We start from the raw sequence: 15,346 nt of genomic DNA on the forward strand, positions 1-15,346 counted from the left end.
CATCATTGGCATTGACAAATTCGCCATTAGTCAATTGCAAAAGGTGGCCTTACTAGGAACTGCTTTCATCCTGCGACGATATCTGTAATATCATCAAACATCCACATCTGCCTATCCCAGGTCCTTGGTAAGGACTCGATAGGTAGACAAAAATGCCAAATCCAGTCTGAACATCTGGCTGACTGTGTGATGATCAATAATAGAATTGGAAGGGACCTTTGAGGTCTTCTAGTCCAACCCCCTGCTCAGGTAGGAAATCCTATACCATTTCAGACAAATGGTTGTCCAGTCTCCTCTTAAAAACTTCCAGTGTTGGAGATTCACAGCTTCTGGAGGCAGGTTGTTCCACTGATTAATTGTTCTGTCAGGAAATTTCTCCTTAGTTCTAGGTTGCTTCTCTCTTTGGTTAGTTTCCGTCCATTGCTTCTTGTCCTGCCTTCAGGAGCTTTGGAGAATAGCTTGACTCCCTCTTCTTTGTGGCAGCCCCTGAGATATTGGAACACTGCTATCATGTCACCCCTAGTCCTTCTCTTCATTAAACTGCACATACCCAATTCCAGCAACCGTTCTTTGTTTTAGCCTCCAGTCCCCTAATCATCTTCGTTGCTCTTCTCTGTACTTGTCAGAACCCACTCCAATCCACATCTTAAGAAAGAAAGACTCTTGGAAGCAGGATTGTCCAAGCAGGAACTTTTTACTAAGACATGGATGATAGAAGGTATGATAGGCAGGATCTGAAAAATCTTCTCACAGATCAATATTTTTAAAGTGTCCCCGAGCAAAACCCCACCCCTCAGCTCATTTGGTCAGTTCCAGATCAGTCAGGTTTCAGGTGGCAAGCCCCTCGTGGGAAAGGGAGAACCATCAGTCCATTCGCAGCACAGTTACTCCCCCCCTTCACATTCCATTCGGAGACACAAACCAGAATTCCCCCACCCCCTTTCTTAGTTGCTCGTAAGATCAGAGAGAGAGAGAGAGAATGCCTTTCATCAATCTTATTGTGATGGCCAACAGGCAGGCTAGATAAGTATCTAAGGAGAGGAAATGGAGGCAATAAACTCCCATGTTTATTCCCTTTCCTCCTTGGAAATGGCAGAATCCATGGGGGGGGGGTGAGATTTGGGTTTGCACAGTGAGTTAGAAATGAAATATAAATGGATTTTGACAGTACTCTTTCTAGAGTCTCATCATCTTTTTTACATCGTGGTGACCAAAACTGGATGCAGTATTTCAAGTGTGTCCTTACCGAGCATTGTAAAGTGGTATTAACACTTTATGTGATCTTGATTCTATCTTTGTTAATGCAGTCTAGCACCGTGTTGGCTTTTTTGGCAGCTGCAGCACACTGTTGGCTTATATTTAAGTGATTGTCCACTAAGACTCCGAGATCCCTCTCACAGTTACTACTATTGAGCAAGGTACCCCCTATACTGTACCTGTGCATTTGGTTTTTCTTACCTAAGTGTAGAACCTTACTTTTTTCACCATTGAATTTCATTTTGTTAGATAGTGCCCTATGTTCAAATCTGTCAAGATCCTTCTGTATCTTAAGCCTATCTTCTGGAGTGTCAGCTATTCCTGCCAGCTTCGTGTCATCTGCAAATTTGATGAGTTCCCCATCTATCCACTCATCCAGATCATTGATGAAGATGTTGAAGAGCACTGGGCCCAGAACAGAGCCCTGGGGCACCCTTCTATACACTTCCCTCCATGTAGATGCAGCTCCATTGAGGACCAGAAGCCAAGTATGGCTGGTCAGCCAGCTACGAATCCATCTGCTGGTGATGCTGTCTAATCCACATTTTTTCTATTTTATCAAGTAGTAGGTTGTGGTCTACTTTATCAAATGATAAAGTATTAAAATGGCATCCTTCAATTTAATTTGTTAAAACCAAGTATTAGAATGTTTATCTCACTATTGCTTTTCATGTAATAACAATACATCTTGGTAATTAAAGGATGCATGGAATAACTCAAAATAGAGCTGACTAAAGTTTTTTTTTTTTAAGGGCTTTACGGAAAAGGCTGAGAGAAGACAAAAAAGCTAACACAGCACAGATGGTGCAACAGATGAAACATAGGCTGAGTGAATCTGAAAGAAAAAGAAAAAGGTGGTTATATTGGAAGCCTATTGTTATTAAGATTGGATTTGGTTCAGTCGTATTTGTTATAGCTTATTCTTCCTGGAAATTGTATTCCCGGTACATGCTCATGTAAGTAAGTGAGCAGTCTTGCGTCTACTATGAATCCTATACCCCATGATTTAGTGGGATTTAAAGTGAATATAAAAGGATCCAAGATTGCTGCCACATCTGACAGAACAAATGTATTTTTACTTTACCAGGGGCAATTTAACTTGCACCATTGAATTCTTGTCATCCAGTGATTAACATGATCATAAATTGGTCTCAGGATTTTTCAATACTGGTACTTCTGAAACCAAATTGCCACTTGGATTAAAATTATACACTTGTTAGATAAATTAATGTGCATTTTCAGCAACTATATATATGGTATCTAAATTGATAGTTCAATAGCCTGAATGGCCAAGTCACCAGAAGGATGACATGCATACATGATAGAAGCAATAAACCGTGTGGTGTTATTCTGAATGCAAAAAGTTACATTTCTCTCTTAATGTACCACGAACCATTTATACTATGCAGACGTAAAGCAAATTTGATAACTATATAATCATTTTGTAAATAATTGTATTTTTAAAAGCTACATTTGTATGAATTTATCCAATGGAAATGAGTGATTGGTGCATCTACCACGAACTTTTCAAGATTGACTTGGAAATTCACTTTCTGGACCATTCCCAGTGCAATGATTAATAAATTGTTGTTTCAGAAATTAAATGTTAGCAAATAATTATTCCTCAATTTTTACTTGTAAGATGATGCATATATGTATTTATGCTTAGATATTTTATTTGAAAATATTTAATTTTATAAGGCTACTGGGAGGTTAGATCTGTGTCTCAAGCTGCCTCTTTGGAAGAAATGCTTTGTTAAGACTGCAGCTACTGTTGGAAGCCATAGCTTGTATTTAAAGCTTAAACATTCCATTAAATGTGAAACATTTTTGTGGGTCTTACTGGATTTGAGTCATATTCTTCTATAGCTTCTTTGTCTATAATTGGAATAGGCAACACATTACCAATTTGATAGTAATTTTAGAAAATAAAATTATAGGGCATATCAGAAGCATTACAAATGGAAGCAAATAGCCATAATGTAGATTTAACCAGGGAAAGAGGGTGCAAATTAAAATTTCTGAAGCTGCTGGCACTGGGCTGCAGCACAAGCTATATATAAGAATAATCCTCTCCGTTTTATCACAACATTTGAACAAGAGTAACCAATTGTGTTTCACACATATCCTACACAGTATTATCATAGCTTTTGGTATCCATACCATTTATCACACCCCTATTTATCCAAGTATCTTATAAGCCCCATCTCAGATTCTCTTACTTAAAATAATTAAACTGACCTGACCTGATAGAAATAGTTTTACCTATGTTTAAATGTTCCAAAACATCACTTTGTAAAGTGGATGGATCATCATGATCCATATGAAAATACAAAATTCTGGGCCACAACATGTGTTAGGTTGATATGTCTGGGGCAACTGGATCTTTTGCTCTCGTATCCTGCAAGCTCTTCAGAGTTGCTGGGGAATTTTCTCCAAATCTTATGAGTAGAGCTTCTGGAAAACACCCATGTTGCCAGTGAGCATACCTTCTAGGTTTAACCAACAATAATTTGTTGTTGTTAGCTGCGAAGTCGTGTCCGACCCATCGCGACCCCATGGACAACATTCCTCCAGGCCTTCCTGTCCTCAATAAACAATAATTTATTTATGGCTAAATAATACAATTTTCAGTCTAGTGTTAGCATGTATGTTTCTTATAAATTCTGCTCTTGAAAAAAAACAGCATCCCATGTTTTGAAAATACTGAAATATTTAATGCCAAGTTCCTCATGCCCTCTACTGCATAAAAGAAATAGAAATACTAGAAAACAAAATTGCCATTTGTTTCATCCTTCCTAGCCTACGGTTTATACTTTGAAAGATAATAAACAAGGTATTTTAACTGAACACTCCCATCACACCTGGCCTCAGCTGTAGCATGACTCATGCTGCCATTTGTAAAATTTGTGGATGATGCTGAAACATAAGTATGGTAGAATTGTTAAAAAATATTTTTTCATGCATTGATCCAGAACTGTCGTTACATACATATACACATACTTATCTGTTACATAGGAAACATGAAAGCACAGTAAATGTTCCCTCTCAGATTAACCAATTTCAAGGCTTTGTTTTAGGTGTACATCTATACACAAAGATAATCAGTTGAGGCATTCTGCTCTGTTTCTACCCCCAATAAATAATATAGACTTGCTTTACATTGTGTACTGTGTGATTGGCAGCAACTTTCCAAGATTTTGGAAATCTTTCATACCTGGGGGTTACAAAGATAAGATACAAGAATTCTTCTACTGCACTATAGCCCTGCATTTTTCTGTTCAACTTTAATGTTCTAGCTCCCTCTCTGGTAAGCATTTGGCTACATTTTATAGAGTGAATAATATTGTCTATTTTTGTTCAGGTTCATTAATCCACATCACAGAAATCATAAGCACAAAGTATAAGGCAGCTGGATACTTTAATTCTAACAGAAAAATAATTGTTGCATTGTTTTCATGAATATACATTTTTTTAAAACACGCTTGATCAATATACATTCATGTGAATACATTGATTCAATTAATTGCAATTATTAAACATTTTAACGTGATAGCTAATGCCAAGATATTTGCTACACTTCCACTGCATAGCCTACTTTTTAAAAAGTACACTTGTGGCTTATTTCAAAGGGAACAGAAAGTGAACTGTTTCTTATAGCAGTTCAATAGGAAAATGGATTTTTTGGTGACTTTATAACTTAGTTCAAGGACACTTTATAGCAAAATGCCCATACACATATGTATATATCCAAGCTGCAGTATCCACTCATTAATTAATTCGTCTTTGATTTAAAACAACTGATATATTTACATTGCAGTTATAAAATCTTAAAATTATACTCCTGACTGTACTGAACTTTTGACTCTTTTTACATTGTGTGTTTATAGGCCAAGAGTGACTGACGCCTAACTTGCCAAGACTTGAGAATGTTCTTCAGCTATAATAACACACTATTGACATGCAAAACAGGACTTCACTGTTCTTCAGGAAACAAAAATGAGGTCTGAGCAATACACAAGTGGCCTCATAAATATCTGTTTACAGCGTAAACAAACAGGGAATGAAGTACATCACCAGCAAGAGACTTTGCAAAAGAGAATTTGTCTTACGTGTTTTATGCTTGTATTAACTATAGAGTTGTAAGATCACATTTACAAAATACTTTGTACTGCCATTCTTGTATTTTTTATATTTTTGGCAGCATTAAATATTTTTTTTAATTTATATGCTGTTGTGTATATTTTTTAATCCAGTTCCAGAAAGATTAGTGGCAATGCTCTGAGAAATTTTATTTTAATCTATTGTTACTCTCAGCTACAATATTTCTACATGATTGTGTTTTATTTTGCTCTATTTTCAGTGAGAATTTAACACATTATCAAATTTATTACAAATAGAGAATGATGTTTAAATGATGACAAAATCTATCATGGTAGTACTGACAGTGCTGATGAATTAGACTATTTTTACACATAAGTGAAAGTTGGAACAAATCTGGAGCTTGTATGCATGAATGAAATATTGCTCATAAAGAGAAATACATTTGTTTTTGTTTAAACAGAAATTTAACAAAAAACCAGGCACAAGACAAAGTTTTTTTTTGCATCCAGGACACTCCCAATATCAGTTTCTTCTTTAGTGACAGAATTATTTTAACCAGCTTAGAAATACATTTACCAAATACTAACATAACTCATTTGAAAACATTGCTGTCCTTTTAAGTACTTACAGCTGCTTTATGTAAGACCAGCAATTTTGGGTACTTAAGTTTCAAGTGTTAAAGCTAAAAAGAAATTTAAAAAGCAACCCTTTAAAACTCTAAACCACATGTTCCCATTTTACAGTGGAACCAACCCTCAACCTGTAACATGAACCCAGACCTTTATATGCCTCAAATTTTTGTTTTAACAAGACTGAGCTTGGACTTAAGTCAAACATAATACCCATAATTTTCTAAAATCTTCATTATTTTGTACAAAGTTTTCTGAATACATTTAGAAGATCACCACATAACCCATAATGCCTCTTGTCCAAATGTTACATGCATCTAAATGTGACAAAAATGGCAGCGATATACATGTTGGAACAGCTCAGTTTTCCTTTATTTACTCTTAAGAAGAAATTAGATACGTATAATGAAAAGAAGCATGGAACATTTTGATATTTGAACCAAAAGTATGCCAAGGATTTATTTTATGTTCAACTTTATCCAGTTTTGATATAGGTTTGCTCCAGAGTAAATTAAAATATCCATGAAAAGTGATAATTTTCATTCAAAATTACACAGGCCTGCAGATGCAAATGGACTATAGAAAAAACAATGTATGATTTAAAACAATGAAGATGGGAGCCCGCTACCAAAAAGTAGTTTCCAGGAACTTGGTATTTTCCATCTTGAAGATTTTGCTTGAGAAGTGCTATTCTATTGATTAAAAAAAAGCAAATTATTTCCAGAAGTATAATTCCATTAACCTATAAAGGAGATGGATCCCCAAGAGGGAGAGGGTGGATTCCAGGGGACTGAGGCAACTCAGCCCATAAAGCGTGAGAAAAAGAGAGTGGGCACAAGACCTGCCTAATAGTTTGCAGAGTATATTGTAGATTACAGATAGAATCTTCCATCTGGCAGATTTATAGCTGTGAAACAATAAAGAAATTGCCTTGGAAAAACTGCTAAGTGTCATTTTTGGTTTTGGCCTGACGTATTTAAAACCTAGCATTTGGTAACTCTTAGAGTGGCCTAATGAATCAAAAGGTATTGACTACAGATAGTCCTCATTTTCTGACCATTTGTTCAGCAACTGTTCAAACTTAAAACTGTTGAAAAAAATAACTACCTTCAGGTGTTCCCCCAGTCGTGAAATTGGCTAGGAGGCAAGCAAATGTCAAAGATATGAAACCAAGTTGTCTTATCTCTTTCCAGGCAGAAAATACAGCTTTGTTAATGTGATTTCCTACTTAGTGATGCTTCACTTAGGGTCAGAGCTATCAGTCCCAAATTAGCCATTACGTGAGGACTATCTGTAATCTATTATCACCAAATAGTTTTTGAATTAATTATTCTGAAGAATCTTGCAAAATTTGAGATCATTATGATATAATGGTAGTTTTGAGCTTTTCTACTAAGATCTCTCTTTATCTGCAGTTGCAGTTTATTCTATACTATACTATAAACCTTCATAATTCCATCCTTCATTCAAAATTGACCCATCCACAGGAACCACAGAAAACCTAAGAAAATCCTTTATCACTGTAAAACTGGGAGGGAAGCACTTTTCTACTTCAATATTCATTTTATGGAATAGCTTTCTATAGGAAGTTCAGCTTGCTGAATCTTGATGGTTTCCCAAACATAGGTTAAAATAAAGCTTTCCTAGAGTTATTTTAACTAATTAATTTACATAGAACCATTGAAATGTTAGTTACTATTGGGATACCATTATAATTTGAATTAATTTAAATTTAAATAGTAAAGGTAAAGGTTCCCCTGCACATGCGTGCTAGTCGTTTCCGACTCTAGAGGCCGGTGCTCATCTCCGTTTCAAAGCCGAAGAGCCAGCGCTTGTCCGAGGACGTCTCCGTGGTCATGTGGCCGGCATGACTGGACGCCAAAGGCGCACGGAACGCTGTTACCTTCCCACCGGAGTGGTCCCTATTTTTCTACTTGCATTTTTATGTGCTTTCGAACTGCTAGGTTGGCAGAAGCTGGGACGAGTAACAGGCGCTCACTCTGCTACGCGGCACTCGGGATTCGACCCGCCAAACTGCCGACCTTCTGATCGACAAGCTCAGCGTCCTAACCCACTGAGCCACCGCGTCCCTCTAAATTTAAATAGTATTGTATATATTTATTTAAATAGTGATGTATATATATTTTTATTTCAATGAACCACCAAAGGTCACAAAATCACTGTTTTAAAAGACAAATAAGTATATTTTCAACTAAATTCTGGCTCCATAATCAATTGTATGCAATTTTCTGAAGAATCTTCCTTAACTCCCGAAATCAAAGTAATGGAACACATACTTACCTGAGGTGAAATTAGTAGTAAAGCTTCATTAAGGTAATCGGCAAGAGCAAAAGCATCAGGAATATTATCTCCTTCAGAGCAGAATTTCAGCAAAACTACCAGTGGAATTCCTTTTGAACAACTGGAATAAAGATAAAATGAAGGAGTGTGAAACAAACTCTCTTCATCTCAGGTGTAAATTATGCTGTGAATTGTGAATACTGTACAACAGGAACAGGATACATTATATATTTAAAGAATGATTTTATCCCAAAAGAAAAGAAGACTGTTAAATTAATCTATCTTTGTTTTCTTAGAACCAGCTGGATTGTCACACATTGTGTAAGTTTTACATACAAGTAGTTACATTAACAAAGCAAAGCAAGCCTCTCTTTCAGAAAATTATGTGATAATTCAACAAAGTATTAATGAATTTTCCTGTTTTCTAACTGATATTGTCACACACATACATACTGTTTCAGTAAGTTTAAAGGATTGAGAAACATCTCTTCACATATTAGTTCACATTAACAGTTAATTGGTGACATTAATTATAAGAACATGCTTATATTTTATCCTATTGTTTCCTACACTTCTGATTTAGCACTAAGATACAACTGTTGTAAAGAAGAAAGGGAAGTATTATCATTCATGTTTTGCATGAAGCCTGAGAAAAGTGTTATTTCTTTTTAACCAGTCAAAAATTGAACATGTCTTAAAAATGCCCATTTTGTGAAGTTTCAACAGAGGCTTTATATCAAAGATCTAACTCATAGTAATTTTCTTAGAAGTAACTTTTATCAAAATCGAAAAGAAACCAACTGCTATTGTGTACAAAACAGGCATTTTAAAGAAAACTAACAGATTAGGAACATACCAGAAACATTTACTTTTGAATCTAAAACTAAAATCTAAAGAATCATTTTAATTATAGCTAAAAGTTTAGCAGGGACCGGGGCAAATTCAAATCCCACTTGCTATGTTACTTCCATTTCATTAATTGGGTCAGAAATTTTCCTGCGTTTCAGAAAGCAATTGTATGCAATTAGAAGACTTATTGCAGAAATGAGAGCCAGTTTGGTTTACTACTTAAAAGCATCACGAATGCTACGTATTCTAATCCTGCCTTGGGCGCAAAGCCAGCTGTGTGACTTTGTTCCTATCACATTATCTCAGCCCTAGGAAGGAGGCAACAGCAAATCACTTCTGAAAAACCTTGCCAAGAAAACTGCAGGAAGTTTTCCAGGCAGTCTCCAAGAATTGGACACCAATGAATGGGAAAAAATATTATTGAAAAATAACACTCTAATGCATGATTGGTCATTTAAACGTAATTTTATGATTTTTTTGGATCCAAGCAATGTTCCATTGACCACTTCATATTAAAAAAAGAAATTTCTAATATGATGTTACTTTTCAATATTAAAACTTTACTATCACACCAACCTCTCTGTGTATAATAGTTTTGTAATACCACCTCCTGGAATATAGAATATTTTGTCATCATTTACTCCAGGAAATGCTGATATTTGCTCCAATTCCCTGCCGTTCAGTCTCTCCAAAATATTTCCCACTGTTTTGTCAACGGCAGATGAAATCAAGTATCGCAATGCAGTGCTGTCAACAAACCATAAAATTTAAGTTTAGCTGCAAAAATCAGAACTGAGACCTTTCAAAAGAACCAGTTAAAATCTAACTGAAATAGCATATTGCAATAAAGTTCTTGAGATTGCTAATGGATCACTGTGACTAAGTTACCCTGTCCAAAAGTGGTTTCAGCTGAAAACTAGAAAAATGCACCTGTTGCCACAGAGTGCCTTGTACATTCTCTCTCTTATTCAAAGCAATAATTCTTGGACAAGAAAAATGTTTATTCAGAGTGCTTCCACTTTATGGCCCTTAATGACTCTCATCCATTTCATTAGGGTGCGCAGAGACTGTCCTGAGCTTGCATAACAACTAACATATAACTAACAACTAACAACTCCATAAACTAAACATGTTTTTCCTCAGATCATACTGCAGCTGCAAAGGATAGCTATTTAATCTCATGAAAACACATAGATACTTCAAACAGATGCAGGCAGGTATGACCTAGAGCACACACATATACTCCAAAGTACTGTTTTGCTTTTGAATCTTAAGTATTGGAAGATCCTAATTAATAAACTGGGCACTGTAGACACAACCAAAAATTTTTAAAATATATATTATACATGTATAAAAACTACCCAGTTTATAGAGATATGAACTGAACAAAATCAGAACTTTCTTTTTTCCTGGTAATTCATCCGTTTGGAAAATATCCGTCCAGAAAAGTAATTGCAAACTAAAACTGTGCAGATTTGGAATATATTAAATGATACTTTTCAGCTAGCAGAATACACTTTACTGGCATAGTTCTATTTCTTTCTTATATTCTGGAATAAGGAGAGCTGCCAGAAAAAGATGAGGAAGGAAACTTCTATTAGGTAAGTACATGTCTCTTGGTATAATGCTCAATTGGCCTTATGCATACAATTATATCAATTGTAAGACTTACCCATGAAGCTGTTGGTCATTGCGCTGATAAGCATAACTGCTTGACAAGAGTACAATTTTGGAAAATCCACAATTTTTCACCCACGAGAGCAATATTTGACAAAACAACCTGTATTTATTCTTTTATTATACAAGGAGGCAAAGCAAGAAGTTAGAATTTTGCATTTTTGAATCTTGCCAATTCATCTATAATTTTAACACTCTGGAATTTGTATAGCTATGCAAATATTTTTGTTAGTTATTGCCAATGAAAAATAAAAATGATTTTTCATTTTTCAGTTATTTTTCACTCTTATCAAAATAATTTAAAGAGTTAAAACCATTAAGTAAACAATGTTGATGCTTTTCATAAAGCTGCATTACCAAAATCTTTGACACAATTATTTGTAGGATAATCATGATTATTCAACATTGACATGAAGCTTAATTCATGTCTCTATTGTGGGGGAAATGTCCAATTAAATAAGAAATCAGCATTTGGATGCACAAAGTGTCTTTTATCAGTGTGCAGAAAGGACAGTAATCGCTTGATTCCCAGTCAAATGAATGCAAAAAATCCCCAGACTAAGTAAAGTTATAAGTGATACGCTCCCACAACAGTTGCACAGGAATAATAAAGAAACCAATGTAAATCATACAGTGACCTGTACAAGTAGAATGTTAGTTCTGATAACACTATGGGATTACTTTATTTTGACTATCCCAGCATTTCTACATTATTCTCTACTGTTGGGACTCTAATCTGCTGTAATTAGAAAAACTAACATTATGTACTATAAACAATGGCATTTATTGTGCCCATATACTACATCCCTTCTTATAAAAAAAGACAACAGTCTGGTTTCTGTTTCTATCTCCTTTCTCTTCAAGGTGTTCAAGCGAATTTGGTTTGTCTGCTTCTTTGTCTTTCTGTGTCTTTATGCTTATGCCATACACATGCCATCTTACATGACAACCTTCCACAATCCCACATGGGCATACCTTTATGAATGGTGATCTGATCTGCAGAACCACCAATTCTTTTGATGTTGCTGCATACACTGAAAAAAATAGCATAAGCAACATGTCAGCACTAACATTAACTTTAACTAATCATATTACAGTTATGACAGAAAATTTAAGAAGGGCTCTGCAATCATGCCTCTGTTGCATTTTGACAAAAATGTAACACAAAAGATTTACGAGAGCATCCTTTAAAAAAAAGAGAAAATGTTTTATAAACACCCATCATTTACACTTTCCAATATTTCAATATTTCTGAAATCTCATAATGATTTTAAAATTCAGGATCGTTGGTATCAATCATTTTGGGAACTAACTGATTAGGGTTTCATCTGTAACGAAAATATAAGGTAGTCCTCGAGTTATGACTGTAATTGATCAACAATTATGGATGTAAGTCATGATGGTCACGAAGTGGGTCATCATCTGCTTTTTTTGCAACAATTGTAAAGTGCTAAGCAAACCCATTGTTCTCAACGGGCCATTTTTTTGCAGGAAACTGAAGTAAACACTGGTTTCTGGCAAAACCATCATAAATAGCAGGCATATGAGTGCAGGGTGCAGCAAATGGTCATAAATGTGGACCAGCTACAGAGTGCCCAAAATGCGATCATATGACACAGGGGATAGGCAATATCAGAACTTCAAAACCAACTTCTAAGTAGCTTTTGGGGGATCCAACTGCTCTGCAAACACATTTTTAAATCCTATCACAAATCTGAAGTGCCTAATCTATACCCAATTTAGTGGATGGCAAGACTATATTTACACTACCTACCTTCAGCATTTATGCATAGTTTGGTTGCATCCTCTTCAGTTGTTGCATATGGATTATTTCCAACCATTGGCACAAGGCAATCAGTATAAAAGTAACCAACTCTGGGCATATGAAGTGTAGAAATGACTAAATCTATAGCCAGCTGGCCTACATTGCCCACTGATACAGCTGGCTGAAATTAGAGAAAAGGCAAATATCATCTCAAATACTAATTATATTTCTAATTTGCTGGAAAGAAATATCAAATTAGGTATGTATCTATTTTGTATGGTAAAACCGTAAGATTAAATTACAATATTGTTGTAAATTAATTTCAAAGAAATTTTGCATTTATATATTCACTTGATGTCTTAATCAGTTGCAAACATATTGATTATATACTTTTGTATTTACCTACTGCGTTAAAACAAAGCTGAATTACATTATGAGTAATTGAATAGTACTTTTGAACTGGAAAATTACATGTCCTTATATTGTACTTCTGTTGATCTTTATATGGGGTGTGACACAAAATGTGATTACTTAAAAATGGATTATATATAAATCTGCCAAAATGTACATAATTACCATACAGAAATAATGTCAAAACAAGAGAAATTACCAAATTCCAACCTGGGACCCTCATGGCAGACCTTAAAGTGACTGTTTGGGGAAAGGGGGATTTTAAGAGTACCACTGAGCAAGAAATTATTGAAATTTTATACATCAATAAGTTTCAGGCAATTTCAGAATGTCTTAATAACACAATGGGTTTTAAACACATTACAATTGTTAATTGATAAAAAAATCCTAACACAAGAACACTGCTGGACCATATGGTGGAGCAGTGGGCTAATGCCTCCTTAAGTAACACCAGCTGCCTGCAATTAGTGCAGGTTCAAGTCCCACCAGGCTCAAGGTTGACTCAGCCTTCCATCCTTTCGAGGTAGGTAAAATGAGGACCCAGACTGTTGGGCGCAATAAGCTGACTTTGTAATAATGTCGCTTGGGGGGGCCGAAAGCCCTAATAAGCAGGCATGTACATAGAATGAAGGCTATTGCTAAGCACATTGATTTGTGCTTTAGATTGTAAGCCGCCCTGAATCTTCGGAGAAGGGCGGGATATAAATGGGATTAAAAAAATATATGAATAATCTATTAGTACATTTGGTTTCCTTCAGACCAGAAGCTTCAGGTACCACTACAAATAGACCTCCACTTACAACTATAATGGACTCTGAAATTTTCATTGTATGTCATGACTCCTAAATCAAGGCATGTATATGACCCACTTGTGTTTTGGTGGAACCAGAACTAAACACTGGTTTTGGGCAAAAAACCCCATAAATTGCAGTCATGTGGTTGCAAGATGCTGCAAACAGCCATAAAAGCTCCTAAAAGGTAATCACGACTTCAGAAAGGGCCTAGCCATTGGAACTTCAAATCCAGATTGTAAGTACCTTTTTGTGGATCTGTCATAACTTCAAATGGTCACTAAGTGATTGGTCGTAAATTGAGGGCTACTTATGGGCTACAAAAATCTTGGCTGTAGTACATCTGGGCTGCAAAAATCCAATGACTAGTGTAACCTATTGGGCTTGAGTATAACACCAGTGGTAAGCTGGAGCTAGCTAAGGCTCCCAGGGCCTCAGACACCCCGTCTCCAGTGCTTCTATTGGCTGCCCCTAGGCGGCAATAGGTTGTTTTAAACCTATTGGCTGCCACCTAGGGGCCAGGCTATAAATTGCTGCATCTGCAGCCCAGTTCTCCAGTTCAGATCCTGCAAGAAATAAACCATGCTCTTTGCTGCTCTCCTTCGTCTTCATTCCTGTGCATCGCACCCAGTACACAACAACTAGATTGTCCTAAATCTCTCTGCTTATTTGAAAGAATGCTTCTACTCCCTTTTAAAGAAAACTCGGTTAAAGTAGAATTGTTTTCAGATGATATTTTATAAAACTGGCACGATCATAAGTCTTTTTGATCACAATGAACAGAAAAGAAAAAGACGCGGAGAAAAGAGAACCATGAATTCGAAGCGTGCCCCAAGGATTTCGACATCTCTCTAAAAACGGAGGTGGGGAACTATGTAGCCCCTTTATGACTTGTGGACTTCAACTCCCAGAATTCCTGAGCCAGCATGAGTGGCTCAGGAGCTCTGGGAGTTGAAGTCCACAAATCATAAAAAGGGCCATAGTTCCCCACCCCTGCCTCTAAAACGCTCATCAAGCGGACCCTTGCAGAGGTCAGAGTTCAACAACGGGCCACTCTCGTTTTTGTGTGCCGCTCTCTGATTGCCCGACAACGACCGAACAGATACTCGGCTACAAAACTCAAGAAAGTGAATGCTTCCTTTACCATAAGGAGTGTGAAGCCTTTGAAATCGGAGCACGCACAGTCATCACAGGAAACGAACATCCCGGCAAGGATCACCCCCCCAAAACAGCCAGGAAATAACACCTCGCAGCGATCCAAACCAGGGAGAAAAGCGTGCCGGTTTCTACGTCCTAGGGTCCTTCTACCGTCCTTGGCAGAAATAGGTGTTCGGTCGGTGCCTGTCAGCCTTTCTCCTTTGTAGCAACAGCTTTATCGAAAAAGGGTTGGCGCAGGCGAAAGGACAACTTCGAAACATCGCTTTGGCCGAGTTGCTTTGCCAGACTGAAATTAGGAGGCGGAGGGGCGGGGACGGACGGTGAGAAAAAGAAAGGGGCGCGGCTTTTCTCAGGCGACCGTCTAGGACAGACTTTAGCCGACGCACTTTGGCAAGATGGCTGGG

General features: G+C 36.6%; 2 protein-coding genes across 6 annotated transcripts in view; one reads left to right on the plus strand and one right to left on the minus strand.

The window, feature by feature from the left end:
* PTPN2 (protein tyrosine phosphatase non-receptor type 2) overlaps positions 1-5,484 on the plus strand; it is a 25,455-nt gene extending 19,971 nt beyond the window's left edge. The window contains exons 9-10 of one of the 3 annotated variants that reach the window (XM_083360734.1): positions 2,010-2,111; positions 5,148-5,484. In XM_083360734.1, coding sequence (XP_083216860.1) covers positions 2,010-2,111; positions 5,148-5,169 — 124 coding nt within the window. In that variant the 3' untranslated portion in view covers positions 5,170-5,484. Of the gene's footprint in view, positions 1-1,307; positions 1,981-2,009; positions 3,097-5,147 lie in introns of those variants that run through there. The other 2 variants (XM_083360735.1, XM_083360733.1) reach the window with 2 other exon arrangements.
* On the minus strand, positions 3,270-15,209 carry PSMG2 (proteasome assembly chaperone 2). Of its 3 annotated transcripts, none has more exons than XM_083360747.1 (7): positions 14,929-15,207; positions 12,592-12,763; positions 11,793-11,851; positions 10,813-10,931; positions 9,717-9,887; positions 8,292-8,412; positions 3,270-3,714 (listed from the first exon to the last, which is right to left on the minus strand). In XM_083360747.1, exons 1-7 carry the CDS (start codon positions 14,986-14,988, stop codon positions 3,700-3,702), a joined length of 717 nt encoding a protein of 238 aa, XP_083216873.1. In that variant the 5' UTR covers positions 14,989-15,207; the 3' UTR covers positions 3,270-3,699. The 3 variants fall into 3 exon arrangements, with proteins under 3 accessions (XP_083216873.1, XP_083216871.1, XP_083216872.1); XM_083360745.1 differs by lacking the exon at positions 3,270-3,714 and adding an exon at positions 5,721-7,127 and having other exon boundaries at positions 14,929-15,209; XM_083360746.1 differs by lacking the exon at positions 3,270-3,714 and adding an exon at positions 5,721-6,682 and having other exon boundaries at positions 14,929-15,203.
* Positions 15,210-15,346: the final 137 nt, after the last annotated feature.

This window comes from Vipera ursinii, assembly GCF_947247035.1.
Source record: "Vipera ursinii genome assembly, chromosome: 3".
Taxonomy (NCBI): domain Eukaryota; kingdom Metazoa; phylum Chordata; class Lepidosauria; order Squamata; family Viperidae; genus Vipera; species Vipera ursinii.